The sequence below is a fragment of the Acanthochromis polyacanthus genome, chromosome 6 (assembly GCF_021347895.1).
Source record: "Acanthochromis polyacanthus isolate Apoly-LR-REF ecotype Palm Island chromosome 6, KAUST_Apoly_ChrSc, whole genome shotgun sequence".
NCBI classification, from domain to species: domain Eukaryota; kingdom Metazoa; phylum Chordata; class Actinopteri; family Pomacentridae; genus Acanthochromis; species Acanthochromis polyacanthus.
The window spans coordinates 261,865-283,458 of NC_067118.1; the positions used below are offsets into that span (position 1 = coordinate 261,865).

Consider the following 21,594-nt stretch of genomic DNA (forward strand, 5'->3'; position numbering starts at 1 on the left):
ATCAGCTGCCTGGAACAGACATTAGTAATCTGCTTTAGAGATCTACATCCAGAATACATCCTGTCCTACCCCATCACTGACATTTCATCCGTTGTTATCACCAGGAAAGACAGAAAAATCCAAGAGGAAACAACAGAGACAGTGATGGAGAATGACAGAAAGCAACGACTGAAAATAGCAGTGAAATAACAGAAAATAGTGAAAGAAAATATCAGAGAACCATTACCGAGTAAGACAGACGAAATAGACAACGGACAACATTGTCACAGCATAGCTAATGACACCAACAGAACACAGTGACCAGAAATGACAGGAAACTGTGCAACAAAAATCTAAATATAAAAAAACAGCGACACAAACTACAGAAACTGACAGAAAACAATGGAGAACAGTATCAGAGAACAATAAGGAACAGCCTCAGAACACAACAGAAACAGTAGAAGACAGAAACTGTCACAGAAAATACCAATAGAATAGAATATTTTTATTGTCAAGTCCTCTCTATATCCAGGACATGCAGAGGAACTGAAAAGATGTTTCTCTCTCACCTTTATATTAGCGCCATACATTTAAAAAAAAGGATCAAAATAAAATATGAAGAAAATAACAGGTGTCTAGGGGATGGATGGATGGATGGATGGATGGATGGATGATGATGGATGGATGGATGGATGGATGGATGACCAGCCTCTCAGAACTTCTTGCTTGATGATGGTGCCAGGGTTAGGGTTAGCAGCTGGATGGGTGGGCTGGTTTGAGACATGGGACCTCCAGCTGGACTCAGAGAGACGCTAGAGATGTCAGGGAGGACATTCTTCCTTCACAGAGTCCTTCAAAACATGAACTGACCCGAGACATGTTGTCTGGTCCGGCTGCTTTATGTAGTCTGACTCTGTAGAGGTTGACAAAAACAGGGACAGAAACAAATAATAACAGAAACAAATAAAAACAGCAGCAGAAGCACCAACAGATATATACAACTATAGCAGAAAATGACAGAAACTCTGACAGAAATCAACAGAAACGGAGACAACAACAGCATAAAACAGCAACATAAAACAAAAACAGCATAAAACAACAACAACAACATAAAACAACAACAACAGCATAAAACAACAACATAAAACAGAGCTCAAAACAACAACATCATAAAACAACAACAACAGCATAAAACAGCAACAGTAAACAACAGCATAAAACAAAAACATAAAACAACAACAACAACAACAACATAAAACAACAACAGCATAAAACAACAACAACAACATAAAACAACAACAACAACATAAAACAAAAACAGCATAAACAACAACAACAGCAAACAACAACAACAACAACGTAAAAACAAAAACAGCATAAAACAACAACATAAAACAACAACAATAGAAAACAGCAGCTCAAAACAACATCATAAAACAGCAGCATAAAACAACATAAAACAACAACATAAAACAACATCATAAAAAACAACATAAACAACAACAACATAAAACAACAACAACAACATAAAACAAAACAGCATAAAACAACAACAACAACAGCATAAAACAACAACAACAACAACAACAACGTAAAGAAAAACAGCATAAAACAACAACAACATAAAACAACAACAATAGAAACAGCAGCTCAAAAACAACATCATAAAACAGCAGCATAAAACAACATAAAACAACACATAAAACAACAACATCATAAAAAAACAACATAAAACAACAACAACATAAACAACACATAAAACAAAAACAGCATAAAACAACAACATAAAACAACAACAACAGCATAAAACAACAACAACAACATAAACAAAAACAGCATAAAACAACACAACATAAAACAACAACAATAGAAAACAGCAGCTCAAAACAACAGCATAAAACAGCAGCATAAAACAACAACATAAAACAACAACAACATAAAACAACAACAACAGCATAAAACAGCAACAGTAAACAACAGCATAAAACAACAACATAAAACAAAACAGCATAAAACAACAACAACAACATAAAACAACAACAGCATAAAACAACAACAACAACATAAAACAACAACAACATAAAACAAAAACAGCATAAAACAACATAAAACAACAACATAAAACAACAACATCATAAAAAACAACATAAAACAACAACAACAGCATAAAACAACAACATAAAACAAAAACAGCATAAAACAACAACAACAACATAAAACAACAACAGCATAAAACAACAACAACAACAACATAAAACAAAAACAGCATAAAACAACATAAAACAACAACATAAAACAACAACATCATAAAAAACAACATATAACAACAACAACATAAAACAAAAACAGCATAAACAACAACAACATAAAACAACAACAACAGCATAAAACAACAATAGAAAACAGAAGCTCAAAACAACAACATCATAAAACAACAACAACATCATAAAACAACAACAACAACATAAAACAACAACAACAACATAAAACAAAAACAGCATAAAACAACAACAACAGCATAAAACAACAACAACAGCATAAACAACAATAGAAAACAGCAGCTCAAAACAACATCATAAAACAACAGCATAAAACAACAACATAAAAACAGCATAAAACAACAACAACAACAACAACAATGTAAAACAACAACAGCATAAAACAACAACAACAACATAAAACAACAACAACATAAAACAAAAACAGCATAAAACAACAACAACAACAACAACATAAAACAACAACAATAGAAAACAGCAGCTCAAAACAACATCATAAAACAGCAGCATAAAACAACATAAAACAACAACATAAAACAACAACATCATAAAAAAACAACATAAAACAACAACAACAGCATAAACAACATAAAACAAAAACAGCATAAACAACAACAACATAAAACAACAACAACAGCATAAAACAACAACAATAGAAAACAGAAGCTCAAAACAACAACATCATAAAACAACAGCAACATAAAACAACAACAACAACATAAAACAAAAACAGCATAAAACAACACAACAGCATAAAACAACAACAACATAAAACAACAATAGAAAACAGCAGCTCAAAACAACATCATAAAACAGCAGCATAAAACAACAACATAAAACAACAACAACATAAAACAACAACAACAGCATAAAACAGCAACAATAAACAACAGCATAAAACAACAACATAAAACAAAAACAGCATAAAACAACAACAACAACAACAACATAAAACAACAACAGCATAAAACAACAACAACAACATAAAACAACAACAACATAAAACAAAAACAGCATAAAACAACAACAACAACAGCATAAAACAACAACAACAACATAAAACAACAACAACGTAAAACAAAAACAGCATAAAACAACAACAACATAAAACAACAACAATAGAAAACAGCAGCTCAAAACAACATCATAAAACAGCAGCATAAAACAACATAAAACAACAACATAAAACAACATCATAAACAACAACATAAAACAACAACAACAGCATAAACAACAACATAAAACAAAACAGCATAAAACAACAACAACATAAAACAACAACAACAGCATAAAACAACAACAATAGAAAACAGAAGCTCAAAACAACAACATCATAAAACAACAACAACAACATAAAACAACAACAACATAAAACAAAAAACAGCACAAAACAACAACAACAGCATAAAACAACAACAACATAAAACAACAGCAATAGAAAAACAGCAGCTCAAAACAACATCATAAACAGCAGCATAAAACAACAACATAAAACAACATCATAAAACAACAACATAAAACAACAACATCATAAAAAACACCATAAAAACAACAACATAAACAACAACATAAACAACAGCATAAAAACAACAACAACAACAACATAAAACAACAACAATAGAAAACAGCAGATAAAGCAACAACAATGGAAAATGACAACAAACAGGAGTTGCTCTACTGTCTCATTAAAGCTTCCTCCCTGAGCATTAACACTATCTATTATACTGTTTAATTCCTTTTTGCCTTCGAAAATGCACATTTTACATTTACGTTTATTCTCTTTGTGCCTCAGTTTATCTTTTTAGGACATATTTTCTACAGAGGTTTCTCTTTATATTTTGTCCTGTTTATATTGTGAGACTTTGAATGGGAATAATTTCTACTCAGGATCAATCAAATATTTCTATTTCTGATTGATCTTGTTGCTTTTGTCACTTCACTTCCTCCTTCTTCCTTCTTCAGGGACGTTTGGCCTTCACTTCTTCACTTCCTCCTGATCTCTTTATCATCATCACCACAGAGAAGACAAAGAAACTCCTCAATAATCTCATTCTTCTAAGACATGTATCAAAATTCAAGAACCCTAACTTGTTAGTTTTAATTCTAGTGTCTTCCAGTTGAAGCCGTTATTCCAGCTCTATGGTTTTACATGAGAAGTTCTTCAGCACCAAATGGAGGAACGTAGGATTCAGTTTCACAATCCGATAAATAAGTGTCCGTTTATCAGAATAAAACGTCTTTGGTTTCTCCTTTGCTTTCATGAAAGAAAATGTAGAGACGCTGAACTAAATGAGAAATAAGGCCATTCCAGACATCCAGTCCTCCTGCTTCATGTTTTGCCTCTGAATGAACTTCCTTCCATCTTTACATTATTTCTTGACTCCAGTGTCAGCATGGCGGAGCAGATGTTCTGTTGCTCTTGTTGCAAAACCACAAGTCCCTACTGGAGACAACCATCAGCAAAGAGCAGTTTAGCCTGGGAAATGAGTTCAAACAGCTACAAGCTAACAACTACAAAGGAACATGTTCTGCAAACATGTCTACAAACGTTCCCAGTACTGAAATCTAAAGAACTATGAAGCTGTCAAACACCTGGCTCTAGTTCTGTTGAGCTATCTTATAGGCCATCTTTGCACAGAATTAGGTTTGAGTTCACTTAACTTGTTAGCTTCTAAAGCCAGGTAGATTAGGGTTACTCTAAGATCTAATAAATGTCTGGCTTTAGTTAGCTTAGTTTTAGCTTAAAGCCCATTTAGGTGTGAGTTGGCATTGGGTTACGCTAACCTTTGAGTCCAGTTAGCTAAGAATGAACTTCTAGGCCCATTTAGCTCTGAGTCAGTTTAGGCTTGGTTAACCTCTATATTCAGTTTACTTATAATTAGCCTGTAGGTCCATTTAGTGCTGTTTGATTTGTGTTCAGCTTAGCTAATAGGACCATTTTGCTCCAATCAGATTTGGTTTCTGTTAGCTTCAATTCAAATGTTGTGTTCTTATTCTGGAGTTAGAGTGAAAGCTGAAGATCCACTTACAGTTAGCTATCTTCTGGTCTACTTAGCATCAAGATACAGTTAGCTTAGAATTAGCATCTAGGTCCATGTGGGTTAGATATAGCTTACAGTTTGCATCTCAGTCTAGTTTTCTTTGAACTAGTATCAAGTTAGCGTTTGTTTCAACATTTTTTTTAAAGATGCTGAAAAGTCAACCAAATTCCAGTTGAAGTAAAGCACAAAAAACATGTTTTTACAACTGAAAATGTAGCACAAACACAATGTGAGAAATGTCTAAAAAAAACGAACTGACAAAAACATTCTTGAGTATGTTCAGGTCTGATAAGGTCTTAAAGAAAGAAGGGAAGAAAACAAAGACAGCAACATGGAAACTCTATGAAACGATTTCTGTCGTCACAATTCATGAAATGTCTCAATCTGTTAAAGGAACAATCAGATTGTATTACAACCTCAACACCAGAATCCTTTCTGGAGTTAGCCTAGTTCAAAGCAAACACTGGAAACAGTCACAAACACTGGAAACAGTCCTGTTAGCTTAGAGTTAGTCTCAGGTCCTGTTAGCTTAGAGTTCGCTTCAGGTTCAATCCACTTCCATTAGGATTTTAGATCCACTTTGCAGATATAACTTTAGGCTCTTTTAACTTCTAGGTCCAGTTAGCTTAGAGTTACTTCAGGTCCACTTAAAGTTAGTTTAGGATTAAGATTCTAGACCCATTTAGCATCGAAAAGCTTCAGGTCCATTTAATTTCTGGCTGCATTTAACTTAGCATTAGCTTCATTAGCATGTTAACATAGAGCTAACTTGTTGTCCAGTCAAGTAAAACCCACTGACTACAGGATGCACTTTAGCTTATTAGCTCACAGCCTGTTTGACTTTGTGTTAAGCTAGGCTATCCAGAGAGGTAAAACTGGTAGCGACGACTGAGAACAGGAAGTGAAGCATTTGCTGTCTGCATGACCTTTGACCTTTAAGGCACATCATCAATAAAAATTGATTGTTTTCCTCCATGTTTATTAAATGATACTGTGTTTATGAGATTAAACTGAGATATAATAAAAATGTACCAGATTTTATTTTCTTTGAGCATGTTTAGATAAACAGCAGTTCATTATCAGAATACAGAACGTCACCGTTTAATGGAGTTAAATCAGGTGAGCATAGAGTTAGCTTAGGACATAGGTAGCATCTTCACCCAGTTAGCACAGAGTTAGTTTAGGATATAGGTAGCATCTTAACCCAAATAGCACAGAGTTAGCTTAGGACATAGTTTTTATCTGGACCCACTTAGCATAGACTTAGCTTAAGACTTGCTTATTATTTGGAACCAGTTAACACAGAGTTAGCTCAAGATCTAGGGAACATCTAGACCTATTTAACATGGTGTTAACTTTAGATCTAGTTAGCATATGGGCCCAGTTAGCATCGAGTTAGATCAAGATCTCATTAATGTTTTAATACAGGTAGCATAGCTTTGATAAAGAACTAGCTGACATATGGAACCAGTTAGCAGTGAATTAGGCTAAAATCTAGTTAGCATCCATACCCAAATAGTATAACATTAGCTTAGGTTCTATTTAATATCTAGTGCTGGTGAACATAGCATTAACTTCTGTATTAAGTTAGCTTCTGGGTACAAATAGCTTACAGATAGTATGTTTTTGTTTGTTTAGCTTAGTTCCCAGTTCCAGTTAGAATGCAATTATTTTTTGGTCCCTTTAAATGCTGGGTTCAGATAGCTGATTAGCTCCTCTTTATCTCCACATATTGACTACCCAATCACTGACCTTAAAATCTGTCATGTAGCTGCTAACGGTAGCCTCATCCACAAGCTAAAAATTATGTGGCTGAGAGCCTCTGAGGTCCATGTGGCTTAAAGCTAGCTTTGAATATAGCTAGCTTCTAATTATCTTATGATGAAGTTAGCATTACAGTTAAGTTAGCAAGTTGGCTTCTGAGTCCTTATAGCTTACCGATAGACGGTTAGCATAGCTCCAGTTAGTATACAGTTATCTTTGCCATGTTTTTAAGGTGGACGGATGGAGACCAGCCATGTTTTTAAGGTGGTAGAATGATTTTTTAAGGGTGTGCTTGATGCGTTGGTTGAAGGAGAAGGTTTGGTCAACGATGACACCTGATCTCTGGTGTGAGGGGTAGTGAGCAGAGAGGAGCAGGGCCGTGCAGAGGCCTTTGGAGGGACAGGTGCTCAAAGTTTAAAGGTGGCACATGGAGCACCAGTTTGAACCACTGTACAGAAACATACCTGACAATTCCAGCTGAATTGTAGGAACCCGTATTCACTTAGAATATAACGTAGAACCAGTGGCACAATGGTTAAGACTCTGGACTACTGATCAGGTCAGTGGTTCAAACCCTCATATGGCCACCATCAAGTCCTTCCAGTTATTATTTTAAAGCTGAATTTAGATCACCATTAGAGACTTGACTGTGGCTTCTCTTCCTGGGGACCTTGTTTTTAAATTTCATACCTTTTCCATACATAAACTGTATCGACGCGGATTTGCTCCATGGTGCTGATTCATTATCTGACCTTTATTATTCATAGTGCTAATAATAAAGTTTAAAAAAAGATACAGAAATCATGTATTTAAATGTATTTGTGCTTTTATTCAGTTTGACTATCCATTTTGTGAAAGACAGCAAAGGTATAGAAGTTATATATTTTATATTTATGCATATTATATTTAATTTGTCTATACAGATGTTATAAACAAGTACTGATATCTTTAAATGAGAGGTTGAGAAAATCACAATTCAAATTCTTCTAATTATTATTGTTATTGTATTTATACTGCAATAGTCCAAAATTATGTGAAAATGCATGTAGATAGTTTTAGTGAAATAAATAACGTCTGAATCATTGCCTCTAGAAACAGGAAACACACTGCAGCTCACTGACAGTAAAATAATTAATCTCTCTGATGCACTTTGCCCATGACAGCAGAAACAGAAATAAAAAGAAGCCTGGCATCCTTTATCCTCTCAGCACACTGTGGTTAACCAGCAGCTTTAACTGATCAGAGGTGTGTTAGTCAGACACACACACAGGATGCTCACTTAGTTTCATCAGTCATCTAGAATAAACCGTGCACAAAGGAATCCCGCTGCAGAACCGCCTCATCATCAGGGCCATCAGCTGCTGAAGTCCTCCCTCGGGTCTCCGTTTCTAGCACTAGTGCTTAGGGACAGGGAACATCTGGGCACATCAGGGCAGTGAGATACGTAGATCATGTGACCGACTGAGGGTAGATCTGAATTATTATTACTCTTATTTTTGTTTTGTTATTTTGAGTCTCAAATACTTTTGCACACACACTTACAAATAAAAAACTAAATTAGATAAAATTAAATAAAATTAAAAAATACAACTTTGACAAAAGGGGCAGGTGCTTCAGCCCCCCCCCCAAAAAAAAACAAAAAAAAAAAAAAAAAACAAGAATTAGATGCAGTTAGCGTTCAGTCCAGTTAGCTGATTAGAGTCTTTTTATGAAGCAGGTCCAGGTTCAATTAACTTGAAGTTAGCTTAATGTTCATTTGAGCTAGATTATGTTTTTAAGTCCAGTTAGCATGTAGCTAGCCTCTGGTCTGTTTACCTACTGTCCACTTAGATTAGAGTTAGCTTAAAGGTCAGTCAGCTGAGAATTAGCTCCAGAAACAGTTAGCTTAGAGTTACACTATAGCAGACTTTGGGCTGAGGTGGTCTTCATTGTAGCTCCACAGAGTTATACAAGAATACAGTCTAGTGGAGAACTGCTGAACTCCTGTTTGTGTCTTCTAATGGTCTCATGGGTAATGTAGTCTTTAGATCAGCAGTATGAGACACTTTATAAAGTTTAGTAGAAATGGGAGCATAAGTTTGTACTGATGCTGTCTGGTATCACAATATAGATTTATTTATAGGTTGATTTTAAGCTGTTTTATGTTAGTTCACATGTAATGGATTTGATGTAGAGAGCTTTGTATGGCGTCAAATTGGGGTCAAAAGTCACGCACGCACAACACTCTCTTGCGCGCGTTAAACACGTACCCCACGCGAGCGGAAAAACGTCTCCACGGGCGCAAAAAACACTCTGTGTGCACGTGGCAATGTCTCCACGTGCGAGGAGCCTCTTACGCGTGTGGAGACATTGCTACTGGTCCGTGTATGGTGCCATAATTATCCGTGGAGCTCTGATTTACGGTGTGGGGAGAAGACTTTTGACCCTTTGTGGGCGGATACCAGTGCTCGCCACAATCTCCCTATGATTGGTTGTCTGCGACAGCAAGAACTCACCCCATGTGGGCACAGTCGGCTGGAGCCACTTTGATGCTGCTGCCGCTGTTCTGCAGCTCCGCAGAACACACACAGAACCGAGCCCGGATCTCCAACTGCCGGTGGGTGAGTGTCTCCACGTATTTCGGGCTCTAAACGGGAGGTCTCGGTGCTCCATTGCGGGGCTGTCAGCCTTTAGTACAGCGATTAGACGTTAGCTAGCTCCATTGCTAACGGCAGTTACCCAGGTGGACTGACCGGAATCGGCCCAGAAGCCCAGCGTGTCTACACCCCATGGACTTGAAATGTACCCCTAATTATAGAATCACTCTTAAACTCCCTGTCAGAATCACTGGAGTAGACACGCTGTACTAAAGGCTGACAGCCCCGCAATGGAGCACTGAGACCTCCCGTTTAGAGCCAGAAATACGTGGAGACACTCACCCACCGGCAGTTGGAGATCCGGGCTCGGTTCTGTGTGTGTTCGGCGGAGCTGCAGAACAGCGGCAGCAGCATCAAAGGGGCTCCAGCCGACTGTGTCATTTCCTCTCTTGTATACAGTGGCATCCCGGGTGGGGGGTGAGTTCTTGCTGTCGCAGACAGCCAATCATAGGGAGGTTGTGGTGAGCACTGGTATCCGCCCACAAAGGGTCAAAAGTCTTCTCCCCGCACGTAGATCAGTGCTCCACGCACGCAGGAGGACAGTTTGGTGAGATACTGGACACACAGAGCTTGGTCTGCACATGCGGAGACATTGCCACGCACGCGCAGTGTTTTTTGCGCCCGTGAAGACTTTCTTCCGCTCGCGCGGGGTATGTGTTTCGTGCGCGCGAGAGTGTTTCGTGCGCGCGACTTTTCACCCAAATTTGACGCCATAGCTTTGTGGCTCCGCCCTCAGGTGTGATTTGTGGCTCCGCTGTCAGGTGTATAGAAGTGAACAGCAGAAAGCAGCATCACTTTACTGACTTTATTTTTGAGTTTCAGCACACATAGACGAAGCATCACCATGACAACAAGCTGGAGTATATGAACACAATGAGAACTGATCAATCACAGAGCTGATGAGCTGTTGCTACGGTTACTGTCCATCATGTGTCTATTTTTTCTGGTGGAGGGAAGCTGGACTCAACCTGAAGATGGTCGTAGCGCACTGCTTCAGGTAAGCAGCCAATCAGAGAGCTGCAGACTGTGATGTCAGAGGGGTTTTGGTTTAGAGGCTCGGTGATGTTTGATTAAAGATTTTCCACAAAGCAACACAATAATCGGGAATTCTGACAGCTTCCTCCTCTGATCAGGTACATTTTCACAACAGCAGCAAAAACAAACGATATTTCTACTCCCTCAGGTACTGAACGATCTGATCCATCAGCTGCTGGGGGTCGTAGTTCAGGGCAGCTCTCCTCCGGCGCCTACGACTCCCATGATTCAGTTCATCAGCGGTTGCCATGGTGTCGATGCGTTTCATCCTCTGCAGCCCTGCGGCGTGGAGGCGGAGCTTCTGCTCATCCTCGTCGTCCTCCAGCCTCTTCACCCTGAGGAGGGGGGGGTCGTTGCTAGGTGATGGAAGGGGCACGTCATCAAGGGAACGACGGGTTCTCCTGTGGGCGGAGCTAACAGGTTCACCTGCTGACAGGTCCCGTCTCATCCTGCCACTGGAGACCAGGGGGGCGTCGTTAGGGCCGATGCTGGACAGTATCCTAGCAACCAGGTGCCTGGGGAGGAGACGGCCATCTTTAATAATAAATTAATTTATTTAGAAATCAACCCTTCTAGAATGATTAATCTGAGGATCGATTAGCTGTCAACTATTCAGTTCATCCTAACCTTTTTATGATCCACAAAGAGAAGCTTCTAAAGTGAGAAAAGTCGGAAGAAGTGCAGAAAAAATGGTTTATTGACAAAAGTAGCAGCAAAAGTTGAAGTATTTGGAGGAAAAGTTATGATAAAAAATGACATGATGATGAGAAAACAGAATGATTCTTTCGATCAAGATTTTATTTTTGCTTTTTTGTTTGGCTTTGATCTTTCCAGCGGTACTTTAATCCTCCTGCTGTCCTCATCTACGGCACCAAAAAATGTTGTTTCCATGTCTGAGAAAGATCCAAAAATGAGTAAAAATCTTCCAAAAAATCCTAAAAATATCTAAAGTGATTACATATATATCAGTAAAGCTTCTTATATTTTCTTTAAGAACAGTGAAATTCACTGGATTTTGGTTGATTTTTATGTGAATGTTCTTAAAGAAACATTTTTAAATTTTCTTTTTTCCACAAAGAAATGTTCAAAAATGTTGAAAACGTGGACATCAGAAGTTTCACTGTGAAAATAGATTTTTTTCCCCACATTTCAGACTTTCAACCTGCAGGGTTAAAACTTTTGAAGCGAGTTTTTCTGTACTGATCAGGTGTGATGGATCACCTGAGCGTGTCCTGCTCTCTGCTCAGCACTCGTCCGTCATGCTGGAGTTTCTCCTGTCTCGCTCTGTCCAGCAGCTTCTGGACCAGCCGGGGCTCCATCCTGACAGGTAACAGGTGAGTTCAGACCTCCACTTCCTGCCTGATGCTCTACATGAACCTGAACACACTCACCTGTCCAGCAGAGCCTGAGCCAGCTGAGGCTCCATCAGACCCCACCACAGCGCCGGGGGCCTCCCCATGCTCAGCCCCCGCCCCGTCTCATCGTAGTCTGGAGGTTCAGGCCCCTCATCGTCCTCCTCGTCCTCCTCCACCTCCACCACCTCCACGTCGCCTGGACCCACCAATCCTGCGTTCTGTGCTTCGCTCAGGAGGCGGAGCAGAGCGGCCAGGTAGGCTGTGGATGCATTTGATTGGTTTCTCTAAACAAACATACTGATGATGACAGTAGAAGAATAAAGACAAAATACTGGAAGGAAAAAATAATATTTCTAAAACAAAGTCATGATGGCAGAAAAAAACTTGAATTAGTTTGACTGTAAAGATCATAGAATGTACAGTTATAGATGCAGGAAGGCAATAATCCACATAAACTCAAATATTTTCTAAAAATGTTCATTTTTCAAGTAAAAAATTAAAATGAGTTTGTCTGAAATAAAAATATTGGCTATGTTGAGTCTTTACTCATGAATCTAAATAAGTTGTAATATTTTTAAAATTATTCTCACAAAGAGGCCATTTAAAGGAATTAAATTTTCTGTTCAGTTTAACCCTCTCCTACCTGCTCGCTGTTCCTCCTCCTGTTCCCTCCGCTGATCTTTTTCCACCAATCGCTGCAGAGCATGATCTAAGCCCCGCCCCCTCCAGTTGTCTGATTGGTAGTACAGGTCACTGGCTCCGCCTCCTCTCTGATCATCATAGGGCAGCAGATTACGGAGGTCCCTGCGCTGACGTTTGACTCCGCCCACTGATAGATCCAGGCCACGCCCCCCATCACGGTCAGCAGGTAGAGGCTGAGCAGAAAGGTGACGTTCATTAATCAACCACAGAGAGGCGCTCTGGAGCAGCTAGTTTCACTTTCTGAACCATTTAGGAAGAACTGGGATGATGAATAGTATAATAATAATAATAATAATAATTATTATTATTATTATTATTGTTATTGTTATTATTATTGTCGTTAATAATAATAATAATATAATAGTATTATTATAATGACAATAATAGTAATAACAATGATAATCATTATTATTGTTATTATTATAATAATGATAATTATTATTATTATTAGTAGTAGTAGTAGTAGTAGTACTGCTACTATTATCTGCTACTAAAAAAAGGGAGGGGGGGGTGGTTGGCACTTCTTCTGCAACTTGATGGCAACACCTTTGACCAATCGCACTTTTTGCACTTACTACAGGTTTTTCCTTATGTCTGAATTCTTGCTTGTGTTGAACGTCGCTTTGGACAAAAGCGTCTGCTAAATGAAATTGTAGAATTCTATTATTAATACTACCAGTATTAATAATAGAACCAATAGTAGTAGTAGTATTAATAGTAGTATTCATAGTAGTAGGTTGATGTCCACATCTGGATCTGATCACAGGTTGATGTCCACATGTCCACAGATGTGTGTAAAAAACTCATTCCACTATTTTCCTGTTCTTAGAAATATTTTACTTTTATGTCATCAATAAGTGCTTAGGCTAAGGGACCCTAACACGGTAGTAGTAGTACTGTAGTACTATAGTAGTAATGCTGTATTAGTAGTAGTATAGTAGTAATCAGAGCCGGCTCTACCCAATGTGGCGCCCTCGGCGAGCTTTTAGATCGCGCCCCCCCATCAACAATTTATATGTTTACAAAAGAAATCGAATACCATTGTCTTTAATTTACAAGATGTCCCCCAATTTATTTGCTTAACAAATTCCAAATAAATCACTCAGAAGCAAGTTATAAAGTAAATCTGAAATAAAATATAAATACCTTACGACAAAATAAAGATCCTGTAAATAAGTGAATAAATAATAATAGCAATAAATTATAAGTACAACAGTCAACATCAAAGAACTTAAATAACCACAGTTTGCCCACAATAACTAAACATAAGCTACATTTACACTGTGCAATAACTCTATACAAAAACTAAATAAAATAACTATACAACTATATGTAAAACTATGTACAAAAAAGGCATATAGACCTCGTGGTGATTATTACTGCATCCACTAGCGTGATGCCAGTGCCACCACCTGCTCAACCTCACCTCTCTTGCTAGAACTGTACTTTCCTAGATTTTTTTCCAGCAAAGTCATCTATGACATCATCATATGACAACTCCCTGGAGACCACATGATTAATGCTTATTATTGAAAGTCCACAGAGACGAGTTTGCATCATGGTAGACCTCAGGTAAGTTTTAATGAGTTTGAGCTTTGAAAAACTTCTCTCAGCAGCGGCCACTGTGACAGGGAGAGTTGCAAAAATTCTTAAAGCAACCCACATGTTGGGATAAATTTCTGTCAGTTTCCTCTCATGCAGGAAAGTCAACAGATCCATGTTGGTCATATTTTTTGATGGCAGAGGTGGAAAGTTGTACATTTCCGTTGCAAGTTCAGTGCCATCAATGTCTGGCTGGCTGTCATGGGTCAGAGCAGTGCACAAGGTTTGACAATGTTGTAGAACCTCTTCCTTTTTTAAGGTAGGGAAGGTGATGAGCACTCCAAATTTGTCTTTTACCTCTCCAAGGTTCTGAAATCTCTCATCAATAGAGGAGATGGCTGTATCCACAAGCACATTGAAAAACGTAGTTTCCATTTTTCGCAGTGCATCCTCAATGGGCTCATCTTGAGACTCATAACCAAAGTGCTTTTTTGTAGTTCTCAGCCGCTTTAGTTTTAGCTCAGCCTCTGTGTTCATGTCATGACAAATTTCCCTTGCCGTTGTCTGTGCGTCAGAAAAGCCAGTATTTCTGTAGGACATAAGGGCATCTCTGGCACATCAAGCTGCATGGAGGGTGACTGCATGAGCTTACTCACATGCTGGATCTTGCTGAGAACTTCGTATCAAACAACTGTACAAATGCCAAAGCGGTAAGATCCCATCTCCTCAGCCAAAGACTGGGCCTCAACTCTCACCACTGGGTCTGCAGTTGTTTCCCTGACCTCAAGAAGAGGGACTGACTTCTCTAGCATGATATCTTACCACTTCAATACTTCTTATCCTACTTTCCCATCTGGTCTCTGCCCATGATTTCAGACTTAGCTTGACATGTTTCAGGAGGATATCCCACCTATGGGTGGAGGCTGAAAAGAGCTTGAATAATTTTGTTAGATACCCAAAGTAGCCAAAGGCATCTGGGGAGCTTTTTGCACCATCAGCTACAACCAGATTTAAGGTGTGGGCACCACATGGGACAAAAAAAGCTCTCCTGTTTACCTGAAGCAACCTTGCCTGAACACCTTTATTTTTGCCCTTCATGTTCGCACCATTGTCATAGAACTGGCCTCTGCAGTCCTCAAAGGGGATGTTCAGCTCCTCTAGCCTTTTTAGGATGAGGGATGACAAAGCTTCCCCTGTTGACTCCTCTGCAACAAGAAAGCCTAAGAAATGCTCTTTAACTTGAGGTATGTCTCCTAGTGTCACCATCCTGACAATGACAGAGAGCTGTTCCTTATGACTTAGATCAGATGTGCAATCTAAAATGATGGAGAAATATTTGGATGTCTTGATCTCTTTCACAATGGCTTCTAGTATTTTTAAACTGATGGAGTCTATCAGTTCATTTTGTATATTTTTGCCCAAATAGTGGACGTGACTGCCAGCTGAACTTTCCACCCTACTGACATGCTGTTTCATCACCGGATCAAATTTGGCCATTAGCTCCACCTCTTTTAGGAAATTGCCATTGTCTGGTTTGTTTAATGTGTCTGTGGACCCCCTCAAAGCCAGGTTTCTCTCAGCTAAGGACTGAATTATTGCCACCAATCGCTGTAAAACCTCATGCCACCTTTTTCTCTCAGCCTCAACAAGTGCCCTTTCCTGACTGTCTACTGTCAACCCTTTTGCTAAACAGACCTCCATGTCTTTCCATGTTGCCATGTTAGCATTGTGCTCTTGGCTATCCTCATGGACCTTGAGCAAGTGGTTTGCATTTTTCCAGTCCCGTAGTCCTTCCCTTTGCAATTTGTGATCTCTTCTTGAAAACATTTTGCAGCAGAAGCAGTGCAAGCTATCATCCTTTTCAGAGTACATAAGCCAGCTTCTCCTAATTTTTTCCCCATTGACTAAGAATCTTTTAAATATTCATGTTGACACCTTCGCCCGTCCTTTTGTTTCGGAAATGTGAAGGTGTTTGGAATTTGAAATGGACCTCTATGAACTAACTCTCTTCTTATCTAATCAGTTAGAGTAGCTGGCCAGTCAGCAGGGTCCAATGGTGCAGCCTTTGTTCCTGATGCTGCATCCCTGGGCTCTTCTGAGGAAGACGGGACAGAAGGAGGGCTTGAGGCTGCTGAAGTTGTTTGAAAATGAGTTGTTGTTCTCAAGCATTTTTACCTCGTTAAATAAATCTTAAAAAAATAAAAAAGTTGTACCTGATGATGGCCCAACATTTGCAGAGGCTGAACTGAGATATCTCAAAAGTCCACCTAAAGAGAAAACAGCAGCGTTACAGCTATTATTTAAAAATGAGAATTCCTAGGAAACTAAATGAAAAACCTAATAGATACATGTTGTCAATTATGTATGTTTAATATACAATGTATTTTTTCTACTATATGCATATTAGATGAGATACAACTTTATTGCTGTTACAGTGAAATGTTGAGTATCAGATTGAAAGAAGCAGTAAACTGCAGTTTAACACTTTAACACTGTTGTACACTTTAACACTGACATAAAGTTTAAAGTAAATAACGTGCTTTAGACAATATGAACTGTAACAGAATAAACAACTAGGGTTAAAGCTGAAATATAAAGGGGCTAAAGGGACTAGCATCTTGATGACTATTAAAAGCAGGAGAAACGTGAGCGAGCCAGATGTAAATAAAACAAATAATAAACTGTAGGTCAGGCTCATGTAGAACCTACTGAGAAGGTCTAACCTTTACCAATGATCCAGAACAGTAAAGACCCTTCCATGCAGTCCAGATACACAAATATGAAAGTGATTAGCAGTTGTTAGCAACTGTGGCTAATCGCTCAGAAGCAAGTTATCAATTTAACAGTAGACTGCAGAACAGCTGAGGCAGTACACCTGACGGCTGCTTCATGTCATCACTGTATCTTTACTTTACCTCTTTCTTTCTCCCGTTTTTTCTCCTCTTCTTTTCTTTTTTTCTTCCTTGTGCTCCGGACAGCTTTGGTCGTTTCGACATATTTACAAACTTTGGGGTCACGTCAATAAATCCGCCCCTCCCCCCACACAGAGAGCGAGCAGGTACCATCAGCTAGCGGAGGAGGGGGGTTTGTGGGAGGGGGGCATTACTAAATATTTGAATCTATGTCAGCCTTTCTATTTTAAGAGTTAATATTAATAACTATTAACTAGTTTTAATAATATTGAAGGTATAAAGAAGTAGCGGTTAGGAGAAAATGGATAAATGGATGGATGGATTTTTCCCCCCTAATTTTGTGGCGCCCCCCGGAGGCCACGGCGCCCTTAGCATTTGCCTATATTGCCTATTGGGCGAGCCGGCTCTGGTAGTAATGCTGTAGTAGTAGTACTGTAGTAGTAGTAATGTAGTAGTAGTAGTAATAGTGCTGCAATAGTAGTACTGTATGCTGGATTACTGATAGTCTGTCTAACCCTTTCCCATTGTGCTTTGTGCTCTTACTCTTGTGTGTAGTTTCATATAAACAGATGTGATGGAAATCTGTGATAATCTGTTTCTGTTTAGAATAAAGAAGGGTTAGCATGTGTACTGCGGATACAGGTTTGTGTACTGTGTGTAGATTATGTAAATGTATTTTGCTGAAATTAATTTCCCTTCAGTTCAGTTTAATTAGTTCTGGAAGCTTCACACAGAGAAGCTAAAACATAGACATTTACAGTGTTTATGTTAAGCTAAGCTAACCCTGTACTCACACACACACACACACACACACACACACACACACACACACACACACACACACACACACACACACACACAGCAGTGTGTCAGGAGACTTGCTCCATCCTGGACATATGGCCCTGTTGCCATGGCTACCGTCTTCCGTCACCATGGCGACAGCAGCTGAAATGAAATGATCTCTGATTGCAGCCTACACACACACACACACACACACACACACACACACACACACACACACCACACTCATGTTGCTACCTCTATGAGGACCCTCTATATTTAAAATCAATGTGAGGACCTAGAACAGTGTCCTCTCACAAGAAGCTAAAGCTCAACCTGGTCCTGAAGACGTAGTGTCTCCTGATCAATAACCAATAATCAACAACTAATCATTAAAATGGAAAGTAACACACACACACAGACAGCTGTTGATACATGTGTGATGTAACCGAGATGACAAACATCGTTATCAAGTTACCGTGACGACAAATCGATGGATACAAACATGCGACATACATGCAAACTAGTGTGTGTGTGTGTGTGCGTGTGTGTGTGTGTGTGTGCGTGTGTGTGTGTGTGTGTGTGTGTGTATTGTACCTGGGAGTTGTGGATCAGAGCAGCACTGAGCAGCAGGAGGCTGAGAGACGCCATGATGATGAAACACAAACACTGAGGCTGCAGTCACAGAGGAGGAGGAGGAGGAGGAGGAGGAGCTGTGAGTCAGGACAGGAAGAGGAGGAGCTGTGAGGACAGGAGGAGGAGGAGCTGTGAGGACAGGAGGAGGAGCTGTGAGTCAGGACAGGAAGAGGAGGAGCTGTGAGGACAGGAGGAGGAGGAGCTGTGAGGACAGGAGGAGGAGCTGTGAGTCAGGACAGGAAGAGGAGGAGCTGTGAGTCAGGACAGGAGGAGGAGGAGCTGTGAGTCAGGACAGGAGGAGGAGGAGCTGTGAGGACAGGAGGAGGAGGAGCTGTGAGGACAGGAGGAGGAGCTGTGAGTCAGGACAGGAGGAGGAGGAGCTGTGAGTCAGGACAGGAGGAGGAGGAGCTGTGAGTCAGGACAGGAGGAGGAGGAGGAGCTGTGAGTCAGAACAGGAGGAGGAGGAGCTGTGAGGACAGGAGGAGGAGGAGCTGTGAGTCAGAACAGGAGGAGGAGGAGCTGTGAGGACAGGAGGAGGAGGAGGAGCTGTGAGGACAGGAGGAGGAGGAGGAGCTGTGAGGACAGGAGGAGGAGGAGCTGTGAGTCAGGACAGGAGATGTAATGAATATACTTTCATTAGCTGTCATTCATCCACTAACATTCATTCATGTTTTCATTCAGTCATTCATGAATAAACTTTCAATAGCTTTGTCATTCAGCCATTAACATTCATCCATTCATTCATTGATATACTTTCATTAGCTGTCATTCATTCATTAACATTTATTCATGTGTTCATTCAGGCTGTCATCAATTATAATTCATTCAGACTGGAAAAGGTTTTTGTTGTTTATTGAAACTTTGCACTGAATAAACATGGGGGGGGGGGGGGGGTGTCCATAGCAACAAGTCACACACATCATTTTTGTTGTCATCATCACTGTCAACACTGTTGCCATGGTTACAGATGCTGAGCAAGATACATAGAAAGGTAGAGCACAGAGAACCAAAAAATAAGGAAAGAGAGGATGAAAGATGACAAAACAAATACATAAGAGGAGAAGAATGGACAAGTAATGGCCAATCTCACACACACACACACACACACACCTGGCCAGCCAACAGGAAGAATCACACTGATCATCAGATATTGAACAACACGAGCAGAAAACACGTCACCATGCGGGGAAAATACCGACGCTAAAACAGCTGCACTGTCCAGAAAAACATCCCAGAAGATGAAGAGCAGGAAGTTACTGCTGCAGAAAACATCCCAGAAGAAGAAGAGCAGGAAGTTACTGCTGCAGAAAACATCCCAGAAGAAGAAGAGCAGGAAGTTACTGCTGCAGAAAACATCCCAGAAGAAGAAGAGCAGGAAGTTACTGCTGCAGAAAACATCCCAGAAGAAGAGCTTTTTTTCAGACCTTCCAGAAAGACTTTTTGATTGGCTGAGAGTTGAAGACACATCACAGTAATATGACCCAAACATCCGTCTGAAGATTGAAACTGAAGGTTTTATTTTATTTTACATGAAGGTGGCCGATTCATCATTTCCAGTAGTTTAGTTAATTTAAAGCTAATCACTGACATGGAAATGTAGCTAACAGATTGCAGGAACCTGCAGTTTAATAGACACAGATTGATGATTCTGTTTTATCCATTTTGTCATAAATTCGATAAAACATGCTAAGCTGTGTTGGCTAATGCAGTCTTCAGTTGACAAAAGATGAGTTCATTTGAATGTTAGTGGCTGACATAATTCAGGAAATGTCAGGGCAACTGGACAAAGCATTGCTACGTTAGCTAACACTCACTAACCACAGCGTAAATTTCCACCTCATTTAATTATAGATGCGATTCGTTTTGGTGAATGTGTTTCTGATGAAGTAGCCAGCCAGCTAATGCAGCACTTACACCGTATAAAATGTTTAATATGATTTTAATGGAGTTACATTTATTTAACTCAGTCATTATAAATGTACTTAACTATCAGCCAGAAAATGTTTTATGTGTCTACGCCCAGCTCACGTTAGTATTTAAGTTTAAACTTCTGTAATGTGGGAATGTTGCTTTCAGGAACATTTGTTTTCTTACTTTGTTTCATTTCTGACTGGAATTCTTTTCAGCTCTACTGGGTTTTATTTATTTTATTTATTAAGTTTGCTCAGGGCACTTCTCGTAGTTATTCAAAGAAACGTGACTAAGTCAAAGTTTCTTTTGGATTCCCTCTGAGCAACAACAGTGGGAGAAAAAAATCCCCTTTAATAAAAAGAACATTCCAGAAGAACCAGGATCAGAGAGAGCAGACGTCTGCCTCCACCAGTCTGGGTCAGGATCTGATTACTGTCTCTAATCGTTGGTTTCTGCCCGTTTTCTGCTTCTGGTGATTTTTTTTTTTTTTTTTACAATTTTGTGGTGTTAGTTTGGCTGCGTAGTATTTTAAAAAGTTATTCTGGTCGTAAATCCAAAAGCCAGACTGTGGTCTGAACTTGTGCATCACTAGTCTGCTGTCTCTCAGCCTTATAGAGTGTCATCTATACTATCGTGTTGTAAAGTTAGTGCCCTGAGATGACTTATGTTGTGAACTGATGCTTCATCAATAAAACTCAGCTGAAGTGAAATCAGATTTGACCAAACGTGCTGCAGGTTTTATCATTATTAGTGTTATTAGGTGTAAATGCTGGGATGAATCCGTAGAAATGAGTTTCTGATAAACATTCAGACGGATGTTTGTGCAGCAGGAATGGAACAGACACAAACTGGAATGACCAGAGGCCATTTTGGATCCAGTTTCCACCTGGCGTCGCCGTGAAGCTGCGGTCCAGAGTGACATCACTTCCTGTCTGGATATTTACATGCAGCAAGACATACGGCAGATGGCGAGGAGGCGATGTCACACCTGATCTGGTTTGAATGTGATTCACTGTAAACCC

General features: G+C 39.6%; 1 protein-coding gene across 4 annotated transcripts; it reads right to left on the bottom strand.

Annotated features, from left to right (window-relative positions):
* Positions 1 to 10,490: 10,490 nt before the first annotated feature.
* Positions 10,491 to 18,766, bottom strand: LOC110969846 (uncharacterized). 4 transcript variants are annotated; one of them, XM_051950141.1, is made up of 7 exons: positions 18,623 to 18,729; positions 16,547 to 16,600; positions 12,733 to 12,964; positions 12,126 to 12,348; positions 11,956 to 12,054; positions 11,362 to 11,388; positions 10,491 to 11,249 (listed from the first exon to the last, which is right to left on the bottom strand). In XM_051950141.1, exons 2-7 carry the CDS (start codon positions 16,562 to 16,564, stop codon positions 10,871 to 10,873), a joined length of 978 nt encoding a protein of 325 aa, XP_051806101.1. In that variant the 5' UTR covers positions 16,565 to 16,600; positions 18,623 to 18,729; the 3' UTR covers positions 10,491 to 10,870. The 4 variants fall into 4 exon arrangements, with proteins under 4 accessions (XP_051806101.1, XP_051806100.1, XP_022075715.1 ...); XM_051950140.1 differs by lacking the exon at positions 16,547 to 16,600 and having other exon boundaries at positions 18,623 to 18,766; XM_022220023.2 differs by lacking the exons at positions 11,362 to 11,388; positions 16,547 to 16,600 and having other exon boundaries at positions 18,623 to 18,766.
* Positions 18,767 to 21,594: the final 2,828 nt, after the last annotated feature.